This window comes from Psittacula echo, assembly GCF_963264785.1.
Source record: "Psittacula echo genome assembly, chromosome: 4".
Taxonomy (NCBI): domain Eukaryota; kingdom Metazoa; phylum Chordata; class Aves; order Psittaciformes; family Psittacidae; genus Psittacula; species Psittacula echo.
This window is the reverse complement of record NC_137738.1, coordinates 39,808,402-39,828,430: the sequence shown is the minus strand read 5'-3', so window position 1 is coordinate 39,828,430 and position 20,029 is coordinate 39,808,402. Positions and strand designations below refer to the sequence as shown.

At 45.1% G+C, this 20,029-nt stretch overlaps 2 protein-coding genes across 3 annotated transcripts in view; one reads left to right on the top strand and one right to left on the bottom strand.

The window, feature by feature from the left end:
• PCMT1 (protein-L-isoaspartate (D-aspartate) O-methyltransferase) overlaps window positions 1–1,830 on the bottom strand; it is a gene marked incomplete at its 5' end in the record, with an annotated part of 36,737 nt that extends 34,907 nt beyond the window's left edge. For both annotated transcript variants that reach the window (XM_080617066.1, XM_080617065.1), the window contains one exon: window positions 1,572–1,830. In XM_080617066.1, the coding sequence (XP_080473192.1) occupies window positions 1,572–1,830 (259 nt within the window). The remainder of the gene's footprint in view (window positions 1–1,571) is intronic.
• An 8,092-nt stretch (window positions 1,831–9,922) lies between these two features.
• NUP43 (nucleoporin 43) lies at window positions 9,923–18,867 on the top strand (the record flags this gene model as incomplete). Its single annotated transcript, XM_080615381.1, has 8 exons — window positions 9,923–10,042; window positions 10,165–10,287; window positions 10,547–10,624; window positions 11,522–11,699; window positions 14,630–14,765; window positions 15,683–15,834; window positions 16,789–16,911; window positions 18,204–18,867. 8 exons carry the CDS (start codon window positions 9,923–9,925, stop codon window positions 18,416–18,418), a joined length of 1,125 nt encoding a protein of 374 aa, XP_080471507.1. The 3' UTR covers window positions 18,419–18,867.
• Between the last annotated feature and the right edge of the window lie 1,162 nt (window positions 18,868–20,029).

Genomic DNA, 20,029 nt, shown 5'->3' with positions numbered 1-20,029 from the left:
CTCAGAGCCATTGACAATTCTGGCAATAACAACTTTTTAGACGTATTTTGGAGCTTGACATTCGTTTTTAAGTCAGAAAATTCTTCCCTGCTGTGTAAGGAAATAGAATTTCACTGAAACAATATTTCTAGACCTTACAGTTGCAAAATGAAAGAAACAAAAAAATGCACTGTAACTCTTGTAATTAGAGAAGTTATTATTTATTTGTTAGCTTTTACAATTAAACTGAAAGTCACTTCAGCATTTATTGATCCACTGGATGGAAGTGTTCTCAGAAGAGCAGCAAAAGAAAATACTGGAAAATACAAGATTATCTCACAGAAGCAGAATAGAGAAAGCAATGAGGATGATTCTCTGTCTCCAAAATAACGAAGAGGCCAAACAGGTGAATCTGCCAGTAGTCTTGCAGTATTACTAAACTAGGAGACAACTGTATAATAGAGGCTCAAAATCTACAACTTTTCATGTTTAGGACACAGACTTGAAAAGAGGAAAAGGAAGACCAGGAGTAAAGACACTACAAGTTTATCTAATACAGATTACTCGAGGCGAACACGAAAAATGACAAGCTCTGAATAGAGAAGGTGTTATCACCCTGTCCTCTCAGCCTGGATCACCGCTGGAGATCCAGCGGACTTCAGGATGCACTGAAGAGCAGCATCTGCCCAATACCCTCCACGTTCAGCACGGGGACAGCACAAATCTTCGGGAAGGACAAGGAACGCCAAGTCCCGGGCAGCCACCGGAAAGTTCGGCGGCAACAACAGCGTGTAATATCTACAGCTCCTTTCTCCTACCCCACATCTCCGAAAAGAACAGCGCGCGGCTGGGGCCGAAAGCGAGAACTTGCAACCAAGTGGACTACTGCTGCTGCCGCCACACACCCCTTCCACCCAACAAAAAACAATCCTGGCCTCTCCGGCGCGCTTCCCAGCCCCGAACAACTCGCACTGCGTTTAGCGGGGGCCAGAAAGACCGACGGATGGTGTATGCGCGCCTGCCAGCACCACCGCTCCCCTGCCCGCCAGGAGGGGGGCCCGGGGGCACCGTCCCCGCCACCCGGCGGCCGTGCTGAGCCGGCACAGGCGCCCAGAGCGAAGCCAGAAGAACGCCGAGCCCGCTGCGTGCGGAGGATCACGGGCCCTCCGGAGCTGCCGCCGCGGCCCCGCCTGAGCTTGCACAAGAGCGTTACGGCCAGACGGGGACGAGGCGGCAGGAACGGGGCCGCGGCGTGGGGGAGGAGGTGGCGGGCTGACAGCAGCCACAGCCGCCGCGTAGCGCTTCCCCTTCGGGACCGCCATCGACACCACCCCTCCCGCCGCATCTCCTCCCGCAACAACAGCTCGGGCCCGCCCTGCACCAGCGGCCACCGCCCTCCGCCAAGCTGCGGACACCCAGACACACACCCCCCGCCCGGGCGCCGCCTTCGCCTCCTCCCCCCGCCGGCGCTGCTCCTTGACAGTTGGCGGCTGGGCGGGCGCCGCGGGAACGCCAAGTGCGTGCGGCCGAGCGGCCGGTAACGGTCACCCCACGGCTGAGGCGAGCAGCGGGGCCGCCAGCCCGGGACTCACTGCGGAGATTGTGGATGAGCTCGGAGTGGCTGGCGCCTCCCGACTTCCAGGCCATCGCTAGACACGCTCTGCGGAGCAGGTACAGAGCCGCCTTCAGCGCCGCGACTGCGCACAGCAGCTTCCCCAGGAAGGACACAACCTCCAGCGCCGACACAGGCACCGCCTCCTCGCCGCCGCCGCCGCCTCCTCCCCCTCCCGCCGCCGCCGCGCGCCCGCTGAGGGGAGGGGCAACGCGCCCACCGCCCCGCGCGCCCGACATTCTCCGGCCGCCGCCGCCGCCGTTGCCGTGCCAGCCCGTGCCGGCCCCCGCGCATGCGCACCCACTGCCCCCGAGGGCGCGCGTGGGGAGATCCCCTCGCGCCGGACCCCTCCAGCCGCGACGGTGCCTGGGGGCTGCCAGCAGGCGCTGGGGAACCGGCCTGACCTACCCCCTTCCCCCCCCGCGGTACCACCGGGAGCACCCGGTAACGCACGAGCGCTCTTGCTGCCTCAGCACGTCGTGGCTACTCGCGCGGGAAGGCGGGGCGCACGGGCCGCCTAATCTCTGGTGCCGGTAGCGCCCTGCGGCCCGGGTCCCGGGCCCTCCCGCCCCCACAACTGCCATCTGCGGCGTCTGTCGCGGTGGTAGGAGTCGGGTCTGGTTGCAGGGGCCGTGGGTTCTGTGCCTGCCTCAGAAGCAGCACGGCCACGGGGCGGGACGGGTCTGCGAACCCTGGAGCTCTGTTAATGAATGAGCTAACGAAAGGCACGTCAGTTCTCCCACACCGCCGTGGCCCCTCTTCCCCGGCTCTGGCCGCTCCCATAAAGCGAGCTGGCACATGCCGCGTCCCGAAGAAGGGGAGCGATGAAACGGAGGTACCGATCCAGCTCGCGCCCCTCCGCCCTTGCGACAGAGCCAATTATCGCCGTCCCGCGGAGCGGTGCTGTGCATGGGGCGCGCCGATTGGTCGCGACCAGCCCGCGCGGGCCAGGCCTACGTGTTGTAGGCTGCCATTGGTCAGCTGTCGGGGCAGGAGCATGTGGGGTATCGCCTGGAGAACGACACAGAAAATGGGGGGGGGAGGCGGGTTACGGGCGTTGGCACCTGCGTCTACAGCTAAACGCTGCCAGGTGACCTACAGCAGCATCTGCCGACGCGACGCTGTGGTAGGACGAGGTTAGAAATTAAAGTGCCTTTTAAGAGGTGTCTAGGTCACAAAATCAGTAACTCAGAATTTAATAAATGCCAAAGCAATGCTTCTGCTGTGGCCTTTACTGTGTCCCAGCACAGGCACACGATGAAGTCGTAGTCACAAGGGAAAAACTGCACTGCTGGTTTATCCCATTGTAATGCAGAAACTCACAGAATTAACTTCCCACGGTCATGAGGTATTCCTGGGTACTCCTGACCTCCTTCAGCACTAGTTTTACCAGCTATGTTCATTTGCCACCTGTTATTTATATGTGTTTCTACTGTTTTTAAGAGAGCAAATTCCAACAGCAGACAGCTTTGGGGAGCCTACTGCTGCCACTGCTGTGACTTTTGCCTTTGTGCCCCTTTTGGTCTCTGTGAACAAGCTGCCACATGCCCAGGACTGCAATTGTACAGTATTTCTTCTCTTACCCAGGGGCAACAGCGCAGGTGTGTCATTTACGTGGTACCAGATAGCACGGGTTTCAGTTCTTTGCTTTTGAAAAGTGAGAATAGTGACACATAACTACGAATAGGTAGGCCCTATCAATAGTGCATTGTATCAACATTAGAGAAAATAAGGTATCACCCAGCAGATATTTCAAATATTGTATTGTTTCCTAAAAGCATTCCTGATAATAAGGACATATAGCCTAACATTGTGGGAGACACAGGTATTGCCTTTGGTGCAAGAACCCACCCTAGGAGGGATGGGCCTGTTCCAGCTTCACACAACACATATTCTCCATCCCATTGTTGCTGGTTCACGTGAAGGTGGGAATCTGATTTTCTGGCTAGCAGTTAGTCCAGGGCAAATCTGGCAGTTGCCCAATGCATACACCAGTACAGTCCCACCACATACACCATGGTCGCACCTGTAGACTTCCAAGACCTTTCCCGTATGGTTCTTTTAATCCTGGAGGCAGATCCACTGCTTTATTCAGTATTCTCCATCTAACTTCTCCTAAGCATGGCTTGGCAAATGCTTTACAGTCTGTGAGGGACTCCCAGCCTGCCCCAGAATATAAAAGGTCTCCCTGTGCATCCAGTGGGCTGGGAGAGAAGGAAAGAAGCCATGGAGTTATAGGAATTCCTGAAGGGCAGCAAGTATATAGAACAGACAGACATTGTAAAAATACACACACAAAAATACTTCATTGTTTTAAATGCAAAAAACATCTTCTGTTGTCAGATGCAAGCAAACTGCATTGCTCTCACATAGAGAGGTTGTTGGCAAGAAACTAGCTGGCCCATGTTTAAAAGCATTCCAGGGATACTTACCCCCTCGGGAGACCAGAAACACAAGAGAAACCATTTATATACAAACTGACGCTGCTTACCCGTACAAGCTTGAATTAGGGTGTCCTGGGTTCAGCAGCAGCAGCAGTCAGTTTTTCTCCTTCTCAGCAGCTGGTGCAGCACTGTGGTTTTGACTTTCGGCCTGGGAATAATACTGATAAAACCGACGTTTTCAGTTGCTGGTCAGAATGTTTACTCTGATCAAGGACTTTGTGAGTCTCATGCTCTGCCAGGGAGGAGGAGAAGTTGGGAGGAAGCAGGGACAGGATGCCTGACCCAAACTAGCCAAAGAGGTATTCCATACCACAGCACGTCATGCCGGGGGATGTAACTGGGAGTTACCCGGAAGGGCACGCGCTGCTCAGTCGGGCTCTTTTCCGGCAGGCGGTATCGTATTCTCTTCCCTTGTTATCTCTCTTATCATTATTATTATTGGTGGCAGCAGTAGTGATTTGTGTTATACCTCAGTTACTGGACTGTTGTTATCTCAACCCGTGGGAGTTACATTCTTTCAATTCTCCTCCCCATCCCTCCGGGAGCAGGGGTGAGTAGAAACTGCGTGGCTGACTGGCTTAAACCACAACATAGGGTTAAGCTTGTCACAGGCCACAGGGAGAGCCCACCTTTATCTCCTAAGCACTTGCAGACCTGCCCAGGTGCTTTTGGACTGAATGTACCTGTTGGCCATCTCTTGGCTATGTTCTCAGCATGACTATTCAGAGAATGATGACAACATAACTGTGAGCCCTCCCAAGTGATTTCTGGGGTGTCTTGGATGGATACCAGGCATGTGTGAAGGAAACAGCATTTGGCTTGGCAGGTTTCCATGAGCTTTAAGACAAACCAAGTTGTCTCAAAGAGCCCTGAGAAACCAACATGTATCAATAGCAGCAGGATTCACCCATGTGTGCAGTAAACAAATGTGAGGGTCCTTAGCTATTTCTGCTCTATAATCCTAGGCCATGAGCACACTTTTTAATCTTATTAAGAGCATATCCATTAAGAGAAAACTAAAAGGAACACAGGCATTTCGTACTAGAGTAAAAGACAAGCAGAAATAAAAAAATCAAGACAAACCAACCAACCTGTTTTCTGGCCATTAGCATTCACGTGGAACCCCTCCATCTGTTCTGACACTCAGCATTCCTGTTATCCTTTTCCCCTCACTTGTCCAAACCAGTGTAAACAGCTTGCTCCCTGGATGCCCACTGTCAGTTGCAGGCACCTTCAACTTCCATAAGTACAGCCATTTCCAGGGAGCTGGTTCATGGATAACCCTGTTAGGGAAGAGGCATGGAAATGCCAGCCACCAGTGTGGGCTGTCACTTGATTGTTCTGATGTGGAGATCCCACTAATTGTAAGCACATTGGATCTCTCTCATTTTCTGCAAATTCACCCACATATCAATCCCTTAGCTGTACTTACATACATTTATATAAAAACCCCTCCATGCTACTATTTCTGTTTCATCCCTTCCCTCCTACCTCATGAACCCATTATATTTTTCAAATTCTTTGAATTAAAAAGCATATGAAAAGTTGATCATCACTGCCTGATCCCATCTGCTTCTGCATATACATACCACAAGCAGAAATTTCCTTGTGAAATGAAATGTTCCTGCTGAACATTTCCGCAGTTCTGTCCCAAACCCCACACTAATTGGCTTCTACACCTACACTCCTCTCCCTGCTTCCATTCTGGTTTTAACTTCATCACTCCCCTTCGTCTCAACTTTTCCTGTAAACTCCAGCCAGTTTGGTGTGTACCTTCGTTTTGTATTTCCCTGTCAGAAGGTTACATTCTTTTGAACTCAGCATCCCTCTTTTCCCAGTCCTGCACTCAGAAAGGATGTGAGAAGCACCCAGACTTTCCTCATTAGGGCAGAGAAGGAGTGGGATGCCTCCGTGAATGAAGGTGAGCTGGAAGCCAGGGATGAGAATGCCACACAGCAAGACACCATCCCAAGCAGAGCAGGGCTACGGGTGGTAATGGTTTTGCCATCAAGCAAAAGCTAAGTGACAAGTCAGGTCCCAAGTCAAGCCAGTCACTGAGTCAGGGGCATGGCTGGGTGCAGGCCCTCCTACAACACAGCTCAGGCCAGGAGTGAGTGGAAGCCTCAGGTGAGGGCTTGTGAAAGCCTTCAGGGCTCTGTCACTCTGCTCTTGTATCTGCTCTGCAGTACCCTGCACAGTGACTGCGCCTATTCAAGAGATTCAACAGGGCACCACTCCAGGAGTTATGACCAGCCGCAAATATTATTCTGGCATCTGCAAATAACTTTCTTAAAATATTGTTGAATGATAATTGGAGGAAAGCAGATCACAAGCAAATAGAGCTCCGAATTAGCTTTACCTGCCCTAGTACACCACTGATGTACTAAGTGCCTTCACTTCCAGGCCCCCTAACCTCCGGCAAAGAGACAGGCATGCTTCCAGTTTTCCTGCTTTTCACTCACACTCCTAGCCTTAGCCATGTTTAAGGTTGATCCATAGATGCTCCTTAATGTCCCAGCTAATATGTTTGGACCCAATGCCCAAAGTCATCTTTGTCTAGACTTAAGGTTCTTTTTGACTACCTCAGACATATTTGATGAGGCATATTTTCTCCTGGTGTTTCTTTCCTCCTTTATTTGTTTATTTAAATCTGCCATTACACTGAAACAGCATGCTAACACAGTATTCATCTTTTATAGTTGTCAAACATAGAAAATATATTTAAAGGTATACAGAGCAGCCCTAAATCCATCACAGCGCCAATCTCCATCACATAACATTCTGACAACATTTTTTAAAACAAAAATTTAAGGCCAGTAAGAAAAACTGTGATTCTTCTTTCCCTCTTAATGAGAATAAGCCTCTATGTCCAACCTACTCCCCTAAATCCTTTTGAACAAACAATCCTAAGCAAAGAAAGAAGCCATCCAAGAACAAGATAAAAAATACACATAGAAATCACAAAGTAACCCACAAAAAATACTTGGCTAATAAAACACTTTGGTAATCCCAAAGTGTTCTCTTCCACTGTAAGCTATTTAGTCTGTAGCTGTATCCTGAGGATGCCTAACAACCTTTCTCCCAGGTGTTATGAGAATTAGCTGAAAATACTGCTGCAGTTGACAGTGACTTGCAGGATTGCTTTTAGCAGCTTAGTACAGGCTGCCAGAGGTGTAGGCTACTCTTGAACAATTATGCTACTGTGGCATACAACAAAGCTGGTTTAAGGCTTGCAGTATGTTACACTATGATAGCATCCAGCTTTGTGAATGTGTTCAGTGTTGGAGCCTGCTGTACATAATTATCAAAAAAATTAAGAAGGTCCTCAAAGTTGAAGTTCAAATGATGCATCAAGTATATATTACTGATTTGGTATCACATCTGAAAGATTACAAATGGGCACAGCAGACTTGGTGAGGCACTCAAGAATGCTGGATAGAGAAACTCCAACAGATGGCTTTAGCAGGTGAACTGCAGTAACACAGGTGAAAGTTTGACTGAGCAGCTGCTGCTAAATCTGACAAGTCTCCCTAAGAGAAGAATCTCAGAGGGCTGGCAGGGGCAGCTTTGAAAAAATGCAGCAGAAAATCAGGTTGTAAAGTGGGAAGGTGCTTGTGAGAAAGTCCCTTACTACACTACTAGTAGCTGGGCTAAAATAACAGCCTAGCTATGTCAGTCTTCAGCTTTTTTCACAGTTAACCACTTAAGTTTTTATCTCACAGTTGTTTAGGTCTCCAGTGAAATACAGTAAAAGAAGTACACGTGAGCTCTTGTTTAATGTGCTATTTGGGACAAAAAATTATTGTTGGCATACAAGGATGCCAGAGAGGGACTTTTCATCAGGGACTGTAGTGATAGGACAAGGGGTAATGGGATCAAACTTAAACAGGGGAAGTTTAGATTGGATATAAGGAAGAAATTCTTTACTGAGAGGGTGGTGAGGCACTGGAATGGGTTGCCCAAGGAACTTGTGTCTGCCCCATCCCTGGCAGTGTTGAAGGCCAGGCTGGAAGGAGTCTTGGGCAACATGGTCTAGTGCAAGGTGTCCCTGCCCATGGCAGGGGGGTTGGAACTAGATGATCTGATTATGGCAGAGCAGTGGATGTGGTCTACCTTGACTTCAGTAAAGTGTTTGACACAGTCTCCCACAACATCCTCACAGCTAAACTGAGGAAGTGTGGACTGGACGGTCGGATGGTGAGGTGGACTGCAAACTGGCTGAAGGACAGAAGCCAGAGAGTTGTGGTCTATGGGGCGGAGTCCAGTTGGAGGCCTGTATCTAGTGGAGTGCCTCAAGGGTCAGTGCTGGGACCAGTATTATTTAATATATTCATCAATGATTTAGATGAGGGAATTGAGTGTACTGTCAGCAAGTTTGCTGATGACACTAAGCTGGGAGGAGTGGCTGACACGCCAGAAGGCTGTGCTGCCATCCAGCGGGACCTGGACAGGCTGGAGAGTTGGGCAGGGAGAAACTTGATGAAATATAACAAGGGAAAGTGTAGAGTCCTGCATCTGGGCAGGAACAACCCCAGGTTCCAGTATAGGTTGGGGAACGACCTGTTAGAGAGTAGTGTAGGGGAGAGGGACCTGGGGGTCCTACTGGACGGCAGGATGACCATGAGCCAACACTGTGCCCTTGTGGCCAAGAAGGCCAATGGCATCCTGGGGTGTATTAGAAGGGGGGTGGTTAGTAGGTCGAGAGAGGTCCTCCTTCCCCTCTACTCTGCCCTGGTGAGACCGCATCTGGAATATTGTGTCCAGTTCTGGGCCCCTCAGTTCAAGAAGGACAGGAACCTGCTGGAAAGAGTCCAGTGCAGGGCAACTAAGATGATTAAGGGAGTGGAGCATCTCCCTTATGAGGAAAGGCTGAGGGAGCTGGGTCTCTATAGTTTGGAGAAGAGGAGACTGAGGGGTGACCTTATTAGTGTATATAAATATATAAAGGGGGAGTGTCACGAGGATGGAGCCAGGCTCTTCTCAGTGGCAAATAGCGATAGGACAAGGGGTAATGGGTACAAACTGGAACACAAGAGGTTCCACTTACACTTGAGAAGAAACTTCTTCTCAGTGAGGGTGACAGAACACTGGAACAGGCTGCCCAGGGAGGTTGTGGAGTCTCCTTCTCTGGAGACATTCAAAACCCGCCTGGACACATTCCTGTGTAACCTTATCTAGGTGTTCCTGCTCCGGCAGGGGGAATGGACTAGATGATCTTTTGAGGTCCCTTCCAATTCCTAATCTTCTGTGATTCTGTGATCTTAAGGTCCTGTCCAACCCTAACTATTCTGTGATTTCTGTACAGGTAGGAATCTGATGGATTGAGTGGAGTTATCACTTGTAGATATATAAAAGCAAATCTGTACCAGAGACCATTAGTTGCTGTAAAAGCCACTGATAAATATAAGTAAATAAAAGGTGGTGGCCTCGCAGAGACCATTCATGTGCATAACTATCATTGTAGGGGCAGACGGCCCAGCTGAGCAGTCAGGGAAGAGCATCGGCACACTCACGCCTTTATTTCTTCCTCTCCCGAAACCGATTCTGCACATACCCGCCGGCTTGGCAGCTTGCTGCCCGTGTTGGCGAGGCCCGAGCGATGAGGGCAGGGCCCCCCTCACTCTCCAACCCCTGCGGGGCGTCGCGCTGTTACCCCCGCTTGTCCAACTCGGTAAAGGCCGGCTGCTGGCGCCGGGCGGCTGCTACATCCGGCGGTGCCTGGTACGCCCCAGCCCGCTTCCCCACCATGGTCAGCCCCAACCCCAGCCGTCCCGCTCGCGCTCCCGGCCGTGCCCCAAGCATGTCCCTCCGCGCTCGCCGTCGCCCCGCAGCCAATCAGCAGTGGTGCGGCGGAGCGGGCGGGAGTCGGCGTGCGGCGGGGTCGGCCATGGAGGACGTGTGCGCCAAGTTCGTGTCGCAGAAGATCAGCAAGGCGCGCTGGCGGCCCCTGCCTGCCACCGCCCTCCAGCCCCCGGACATCTTCGCCACTGGCTCCTGGGACAATGAGGTAGCGAGCCAGTAGGCGCGGCGCGGCCTTCCCGCCGGGGCGTGGGACCGCCTCAGCCCCCGCCGCTTCGTGTGGAGGAGCAAATACGTTCGGGTAAAAGCGGTGGTGTTGTTTCCATACAGGATAACAGGATCTCCTTTTGGTCTGTTGGAGACCTTGGAAATGCGGGCCTCAACGGGGAGTACCAAGGAGAACCTCAGCTGCTGTGTGACATCCGGCACAACGGTGATGTTATGGACATGCAGGTAAAACAGCTGTGTTGAAAAGATCTGTCTTTTTTAAGGGCTTGTCACGTAGGAAAAATAAAGTGATAGCAAGTTGTCAAAATGCTGAGATTGACAAAAAAAAAAAATATTAAAACTTACAGACTAAGGCAAAACCAACTAGTATTAGTTTGTGGGTCTGGTTTTTCTATATTGTATAAGTAATTCAGGTAACCTTGAAATCAAAATTATCATCGTGGTACTGATGTCAACTAATAGCATGTTTATTATCTCTCTTTAGTTTTTGGATCAAGAGAGAATTGTGGTTGCTTCATCAACAGGAACTGTAACTGTATTCCGTCATCATCAAAATAACCAGGTAAGTTACTTGCACCGGCTTTAAGCTGCTATTCTGAGTAATGCAGTTTGCTTTGATCTTAACATAAGATTTCTCAAAAGTATTACAGCAAGAAACATCTGCATACCAAAATAAGTATTTTATTTAAAGTCTGTTAGAAGAAACTTTGGCTTTATACATACAAGGAAAGGGAAAGCATTTTGCACACGTATTACATAAGTAATATAATAAGTAGATTCCAGAGCCAGCTAGACTGGGGTGGCTGCTTGTATGTATCTGTAACCAAATAGTCCATTCACTGAAAACATACTTCAGGAGTGTAAAGTGCTTTGGGGGAGTGGGTGTTAATAGACTTGTACCTGCCTTATTAGTTTCTGTGCTCATGAACTTAATGATTCATGTTGAATTTCTCTCATGTCATGTTAGGAAAGATAGGTAAACTCCAGAATCTTTTGCTTTGATTGTAAATTACTGCAAATAAATGCGTAATGACTTTATAAATTCATAATGACACAATAAAGATGTACTACCTAAAATAAACTGAATTCCTTGCAGTCTAACTCTGACCTTGTATTTTTTTAAAGGCCTTGGTTCTTTTCCCTTGTCCTGAGGAAGGATTGAGGGGATAAATCTAGTGAAACACATTTCAGAGTTCATAAATCATGTTCTTTCTAATTTCTAGCTTATGTGAAAAAGGGGGTCAGAGAAGAAATAATCATTCAATAATTCATTGAAAATTTGTATGCTCAAGAGTTGAGGACAACTTAGATCTCTGATTCTTACTCATAGAAGAGTCTCATTCCTGTGAGGTAGTGTGCCTTTCCTGGGGCTTGTTTCTGGTTTCCTGAGTATTCTGGAAGCTTTGGTCTATCAGGATTGTTACTTAACAGCAGAACTTCATGTCTGGTTACTACTTAGACTTTATCAGCCAGCCAACGGTGGGAGAAAGCCCATTATCATGTGGATCAAGATACATCTTGTGGTGGAGCAGCATGTACCGGAGTCATCTGCAACAAACCAGAAATTGTCACTGTTGGAGAAGATGGTAGAATAAATCTCTTCAGAGCTGACCAAAAAGATGCAGTAAGAACTATAGGTATGTCAAGTAACTGTTCAAATTAGTGATTTGTTTGGGTTTTAGCTTCTCAAATGATAATGAAAAAAAAAAGTCAGTTGTGAATTGCACTAAATATTCAAGCTGAACATGTTTGCTGCAGATTATTCCTGTATTCCTCCAGCCTTCAGATACTCAAAACATATTGCAGATGTATTTCTATATTAATTCAGGTATTTACAAGTAAATGTTTTAACTGATGGAGAAGTTTCAAGCCTGATATTCTCTGTAGGCTTCTGTTTCATCTGGAATTGTTAAATGCTATGACAGTATACATGAAACCTGGTTAGATTTCAAGATGCTTTTTGTTCCAAGTTCTTCATAACTGGAGGTCAGTGAAGTGGTTATTTCAATTCATTGTTTGTACTAAGATTAACCCTCGTGATGTCCATATATATAAATGTCTGTTTCGCTGTGCCTAAAGGGAACACCAAGGACCAGACACCCCCATTTGTGCCCTGTTTTTCTGCCAGATATCATGGCTTACAGTGATTGTTTCTCCCACAGTGAAAAAGCTTCGTATTTCCTAGAGTAGTAGATTAAATGATGGAGTGAGATGTTTCTGAAAGGTGTCAAGACATGGTTATTCCCAACTCTTCTGTCATGCTAGTCTCATGGAAATAGGATACAAGTCTGTAGCATCTGTTGGAAATGAAACTTAAAAGCAGAAGTAATTTAAAGGCCAGTAACACCATGTTTGATAGTGGCATTATTAAACCAGGACCTTCTCCCTGAAGCTTCAGTCTGATACACAGCACCTGTGTTTCTCCTCAATACCTTTTCCTCCAGCGAGTGAAGGAATTCACACAGTGATAAGCCAATTAAGAGAGGAGGCTCTCTAGGATTTCTAGAGGGAATACTGGTGTATGCATGGCCGTATATACACACACAAGATTAATCCTATTAACTGCATACAGTCCTTACTGAAGCTCCTTGAGAAGCCTCTCTATGCTTTAAAAAAAAAAAAGTAGGGCATGAGGCAGATTTTATTAGCACATGCACACAAAACACAGTAACTTCCCTCTGAGGGGCGACAACATGAACTAGCATAAAAGGATTACTTTATTTGTAAAATTTTTGTTACATACAGATACTAACACGGTGTTCTGGTACAAGTTTGAGAGTAGAATGTTTTGCTGACTCACAGGAAGCAGATGTCTGCACAAAAAATGTGTATTTTTCTCTGGGCAATTGCTGAGATACTTAGATACAGATTTGATAATGGGCAGGATGCAAGTTGTTAATTTCCATAGCACTCACTTGATAGTACTGTATAAAAATGCTTGCTTTGTAGTGGCAGCATCAGTCAGCGTTAGCTGCAGTAAGACCCTGCATTGAGATTTGCTGGCATTTAAGAAATCATGTGTGAATTAATTGAGAAATGTCCTTTTGGAAATGGGAGCGGAAATGTTAAAATAGGAATTAAAATAGGACCTGATAAGTGAAGCTTACCAGGAATTATGTGGAAGAACCTAGCACAAAGTTGTTGACTACAGACTGGCAGTAAGACTTGGAGAGGGAAGAGAGAACATCTTGGAAGATGCTTTCAGGTTCTTCAGGATGGAGCTGTATAGAGTAAGCAATCCTTTGTGCTGGTTTCCAATTCAGTGACATCTTGATATTTCCCAGGCCCTGAGCTGAACCCTCAACATGTTTTACCATGAAGATAGAACTCTTGTACCTCATGAAATATTTGTAAAGGAGTAACTTGCTATTTTTGTTATTTAATGGATTTAATAGTATAATACAAAATTGATGTGTTTACAGTCAGTCGTGGCAGGAAAAAATCTTACAAGTTAGAGATGATGTAAAAATCTTTTGGAGCCATAAAGATGCACCACTGCTAAATCACTATTTTTTTTTTTTATTCTGTTACAGAATTCTAAAACCTTTATAATGTCAGTGTTCAGTAATCTAACATTTCTTCTAAAGGTGTTCTGGTGGTTTTCTTCCCCTTGGCTTTTATTTAAATAACAGGCAGAAAAGAAAACTCAGTTAAAATATCTGTAACCAGGCATCGGTGTGACTTATCTGTCTCAATATGGGAAAAGGTTTCCATCTTTTGAAGCCAGAAATTCACCTATGATTTCAGTATGGGCTTACACAAAGAATTTTAAAATAGTTGAGGTGAAAGTAGACTTAACAGTGTTACCCATCATAATCAAGATGAAAAGTTCATATAAAATAACAGAATGAAAATACAAGGAAAAGGAGTCTCTCCTAAAGAAAAATTCTCTCCTAAAGCCTCTAATGTTTCACCTCAGGCTGTAAAGTGTTTGACGTTGTAAATTACTGTGTCCAAAAGAAGCACTGGACTAAAGGACCTGAAAAAAAAAGCTAACAGGCACAGCATAATTCTGGTTTGGCTTTAGGGACAGGGATGGATATCACATTGACAGTTCTTGGAAAAGGTCTAAAGAAAGCTAGTGAATACAAAAGTTTCTATATGCAACTGCTTAATGTTCTTAGCCTGAGTTCTTGTTTCTTGTATTCAAAAGAACTGCATTCTGAAAAGCTCCATAGCTTGCCTCCTGTCAGTAGATGCAGAGCATATAAAGAAAACTCTTATGAAAACCATGTAAATTGACTTATCTTTTAGGAACTATAGAAAGAAATCTTACTGATTTAAAAAGTAGTTCTGTAACCACTGGAGCTAATTAAACATAGCTTCTTACAGATTTGTCTCAGTAGTATCTGATATGGCAAGCAAGGGCTCTGTTTTCACAGGGTACCCTTTACCCTTTAAGACTTAAAATTCACATGACACTAGTCTGTCTCTGTCCCTGAAAATGTAGAGAGGTTGTATCCATGTTTAAGAAGCTGTGTTCTGTTTTCTAAAGAGTTATTTGGTCGTAATTAAAGGAGACTAGCATTCCATAGGTTTACCTGGATACTTTCCTCATCTCTTGCAGACAATGCAGACAGCAGTACACTCCATGCTGTGACTTTCCTCCGCACAACTGAGATCTTGACAGTAAATTCAATTGGACAGTTAAAAATATGGGACCTCAGACAGCAAAGAAATGAGCCATCTCAAATATTTTCTTTGTAAGACCTTCATTTATTTTTTTTTTTTACATATTTACTGAGAAGCTTGTGCTACTTTATACTATGTGATGTGCATCTTTCCTGATACCTTCTTGACAATGGGCTGATAAATGATTGATATTTTTTAAAACAAGGTTTTTAGCTTCTTTGGTATTTAAATAATCATAAGCAGACTCTGCTTAATATCTGAATTACTGTTGTGGCGGAGCACCGTATTTAGGTGGTCTGTTTTATGATTTAACTCTTAAAGGATTATTGCACCTGTACACTTGCTTTTTTTTATGGGGAAAAAACCCCAACCCAACACCAAACCCAAGCCAAAACTCTTTCCCTAATTAAATACACTTTGCTTCTGTTTTTCTCTGCAGGCCTAATGTAAAGTTTCTGGCATTTGAAATGTATCTGAATGATAACTTTGCCTTATAAGGTATTGTGAGAAAACAAACTGATCTAGATTCAAATCCTGTTGTCTGTGGAATAATTGCCATTGCTGTTAATAGGCAGTGGTTTAAGTACCTCAGGGTTTTTTTAGTGCCCGTAGTAACTCTTGGTATATGTTGTGAAACTGCAAGCATAACATGAATTTCACAATGATCTTATTATTATTGTAGTTATACTTATTATCTGTATGCAAAGTTTTCCCACTTCCATATACTTGTCAGATGCCGTGTAGCTGCTCGTATACCATGGGGCACAGAACCTGTTCTCGTCCAACTTCATGTTATTGCCATACCTCTAGTTTCCAGTAGATGTCATGCGGCTTCAGCCTGTAGTGCCCAGATGCTACAGGAATTGAAGCTGCAGTCAACCGTTACCTTCTTTGTAAACACTCCGAGGGATTAGGAAGGAGAACATAGAAGCTGAATAAAGAATTCGTGTTTGGGTTGATTTGGTTTTGTCTTTCTTCTCCTTTACAGGACAGGAGACAGAGTTCCACTGCACTGTGTGGACAGGCATCCCAACCAGCAGCATATTGTGGCCACAGGGGGCCAAGATGGGATGCTGAGTATATGGGACATCAGGCACGGTACCATGCCAGTATCACTGCTAAATGCTCATGAAGCAGAAAGTAAGTATCTGAAATGGAGGGAGGAGAAGGTGGCACTTTAGAAAAGTTTCTAATTTCTGTAAAAAATCAGGTAGTGTAGCTACAACAGAAAACAATCACATTGTTGCTACTTAATGGGTTTTCATCTAGTTGCCTTCAGTTTGTTCTTTCTCTGTGTATGCGACTGTTCTTATCTAAATTAAAACTAGACATAATAAGCAGCTCTTTAAAGTCATTAGATGCATTTGATCAGAATAGCTGTGTTTCTAGAAGGGTAGGTATGTAAGTAGTTACAGAAATTGATGCTGTGGTATGCAGGCATAGATAGTAAAGCAAGAATGCAGTTACTAACAAACTTGAAAACGCAAGGAAGGAGAGGGAACTGAAGATGGTAAAACCCCATCTGGTGTCTCTACAGTGCTGAAACAGCTCACTGTCCTGGTAATGTTATATGAAGAAGATAGCAATTCATTTTGTGCTAAAAATTTCTTTACTTGATGCCACAACTCTATTTAAGGAGTAAAAGTATTTCTTGGTATTAAGTTTTACTGACTTAAATATCTTTTCCATAGTTGTGGTATTTAGAAACAAAATAATAATGTGTGTGCTGGGAAGGAATGCAGTGCTGTGTACAGATTTAAACTTAGCAGTAGGGAAGTCTGCATGAGAAATTATTCAGAATGCCTGAATTCAGATAAGATTTTAACCTTTAACAATTTTCACAGTACTGAAAATGCAGCAAATAGTCTCTTTTGGTTGGTTGATTGGGGTTTTTTTATCTCCCAGGGGAAGGAGGGACAACTGCTGTAAATAACTATGGATGGGATTTTCGGTGTTATACCCACACATTTAAGAATGGAAGGCTGTGGTGGGGGCCTGGTGCATGTCCATGTCATACTAGCAAAAGTGCACCGAGTGAAGCACTTCATACTTGTTCTGAATTGATTTTGTTTGATTTTGGTTTGATACTTCCAGTGTGGGAAGTTCACTTCCATCCCTCCAACCCTGACCACTTATTTACGTGCTCTGAAGATGGATCTCTTTGGCACTGGGATACTTCCACAGACATATCTGAAAAACCATCTTTTCTTCATCAAGGTAAGGATGTTTGAAGTCAATCTACACTCAGCTTGTTAGTTGGCCACATAAGGTTGATGTTCTCACATGACCCAATTGATAACACAATCCTTATACTGAAAATTAAAAGCTGGTTTCTTTCCATACAAAGAAAGCCCTGATAGGCACTTCAGGAAAGCTACTAGTAAGACTTGCAGTTGTGTGAGGTTTTTGTGGTCTGCTTTGGGGTTTTTTTGTATGTTTGTGGTGGTTTTTTTAACATGCTATAATCTGTCCAGTGTGTGAAGGGGTATGTCTGGTATTGCAAAGATGGATCATGTTCACTTAAAAATCTTCTGTATATAGAAAAGACATGAATACAGCCTAAATGACACATTACTGTCTGAGGCTGAGGGAGGTACACCAATGTTATAATACCAAAATAATTGATATGTTAATAGGATAGTGGAATTATTAGTTTACTATTCAAGGTCATAATTGGGATTTTCAAAGAATGAAACTGGATCCCTTTGTATAGTGGCAGGATTTTAATTAAAGATCTGATAGACTTAATAGAAACACTTTCACATTCTAGTCACAAGACTGCTTAATTGCTTGCCACTTCAGACTGTAAACAGCAGGGAAACCTTCAGATGTCATCTACTGCCTTTGGCCTCAAAGTTGCTATTCAAAACTCTGTTCTATGTAGGGAAACAGTAGGATAACTGACTCAAGATGCATTCTGCATATTTTCAGGTATATTAAGTATAAACCCCTTTTAGCACTACTTCAGCCACTTGCTGATTTTACGCTGAATGATAGTTCTCAAACTGGGAGACCTCAGTTTGAACGTAAAATATTATGTGGAAAAAATTCAGTCAAATCCAGGTGTATCACTTGCTGCAGAATAAGAAGGGAGAAGAGATGGTAGGGAGTGTTACTAAAGCGAAGCTGATGCCCCAGATACAACAAAACACTGTAGAAATAGACTTTTGGTCCTGAGTCTGTTCTTGCTTTGGTCTCTGGCTAGAAAAACTCTTGGATACTTCCACTGTTTGTTCAGCGAGATGAGTTCATAGCTGTTCTGACCTATTTGTCTTAACTGAGGACAGAGCTGGAAGTAGGTTTCTGTTATCACTTCAAGTACTTCATGGTTTTATTAAGCTGTTTTTTCTTCATTTACCAAAGAGACAACAACATCTGTTAAATATTCTGAAAACTGGCTTAAATGCAAAATATTCCCATTATGTCTGTCGCATACCTACTATGTTTCTCCAAATTCTGAGAATGTATAAGCTCAATTGGAACTTACTTCCCTGTCTTTCCTCTTTCAGGAGGAAGAAGTACTGCCTATTTTTCCCACAATACCATTAACCAGTCTGTAGTAAGTGCCTGGCTAAGCAACGATCCTACCAAAGACCGCATGGAAATCACCAACTTAGTTCCAAATCAGACCTTGTCTGTGAACAGTTTAGATATTTTAGGACCATGCCTAGTATATGGTACTGATGCAGAGGCTATCTATGTGAACAGACAACTTTTTGCATGAAACAACCGAAGTGCCCCTTCGAAGTACTGATCCCCTGGAACTATTGGGAAATGCCAGGTTCATTCTTAATGATACTCATTAGTCTGTTAGCAGCGTGTGGGGGAGAGGCAGTCCTGGTACTGCACAAGAAATGTAAGGTACCTCAGATTCTGACAGCTCTCGCTCATTATTGATGCTCCAGGATGGGTAACTTGTATGTAAACTTGACATTTCTTCCCTGGTGCCTGTTTGATTTTGGAAAGCAGGAAAGTAATCACTATGGCAAGATACTTGATGTAAACTGATCTCCATTATACACATATGTGCATACAAAGCAAAGAAAAGGTAAACCCTTGATTTTTATTATAACTTTTTTTCTTGGTAAAGATATTTTTCAAATATTATTTCTAAGGTCAGACTTTCGGGTTCTTTGAAATTCTTTTTATGTCACCTGAGATTTTTTAAGCTGAGTTTTTTATATATTTAGGGAAACATAACTTTTTATGTCGGTTCATGAGAATTGGAAAGCTGTTAAAGCTGTGGAATGTGAAAGGTTCTGTAGGAATCTTATCATTTTAGTAATATTATTTTGGATTATTTACAGCTTCTTCATGGATGCTGCATGTTAAAACTTGACCTTGATAACATGCCACTACGTCCCTCAACAGAAACATGGTTTTTATAGCTAAGAGGTCATAATTGATGGATGTGTTGGCTGTGACTTCGGGAGTGAGAATAACAGTTTCTAAACTTGAGACATGGTCTTTGTCACAGTCAGCGTTTCACACCTGGTTTGTTGCAATGTTTGAAAAGTTAAATTGTATGATGAGTGTGGCACCTGTTTTGTTTCAGAGAACCCTTTCTCTTTTTAATAAACAGTTTTGCACAAGAATACTGGTCTGACTTACTGAACTGGGATAGATGTACTTACAGTCATCTTAGCAGGAGGGTAAATAACCATCAGTTACTTGGACTGATCTTGGGGATACAAGCTGAAGGACGGAAAGAAACCATCCCAACCAACCAGCCAACCACAGATTTGAGCAGCAGCTATGTTACAAGGTTTCCCATTACATTTTCCATCAAAACTGCTTTAGAACCTACTTTACTTCCACGTCAGCAAGAACAAGCCTTCTTGATCTGTTGTGATAAGAGTGCCTTACCTGATCTGAACTCCTTGCATGCGTGGCTGGAGGAGATGGATGGTGTACTGGGGACGGGGCTCTCCCTCCTCTCGTACAGGGCTGTATGGAGGTACCGCTGAGTTTGAAATGACACGCTCAGCCTGAAAACAAACGGGCGAGGTGCATCCCGGAGGAATAAGTGGTGGGTAATCCTTCCTGGCGCCTTGCACATGTCGGTCCTTCACGAGTCCTTCATTGCGGCATTAACCGGCTCACGGAGACTCGGCAAAACTGTTCCCCGATGGAAAACCCGTGTTTATCCATCGAACATAGCTCTACCACAGAAAAACAGAAGCAGTGCCGGAAGCCTGGCAGCGGAGGAGCGGTAGGCGAGGGGGGCTCTGCCGCAGTCCCACTGCTGCCCGAGAGGTCGCGTTGCCATTCCCGGTGCGGCTCCAGGCCCTCGGCTATCCCAGCTGCTGGCCGCCGGGCTCCATCCGGGTCGGGG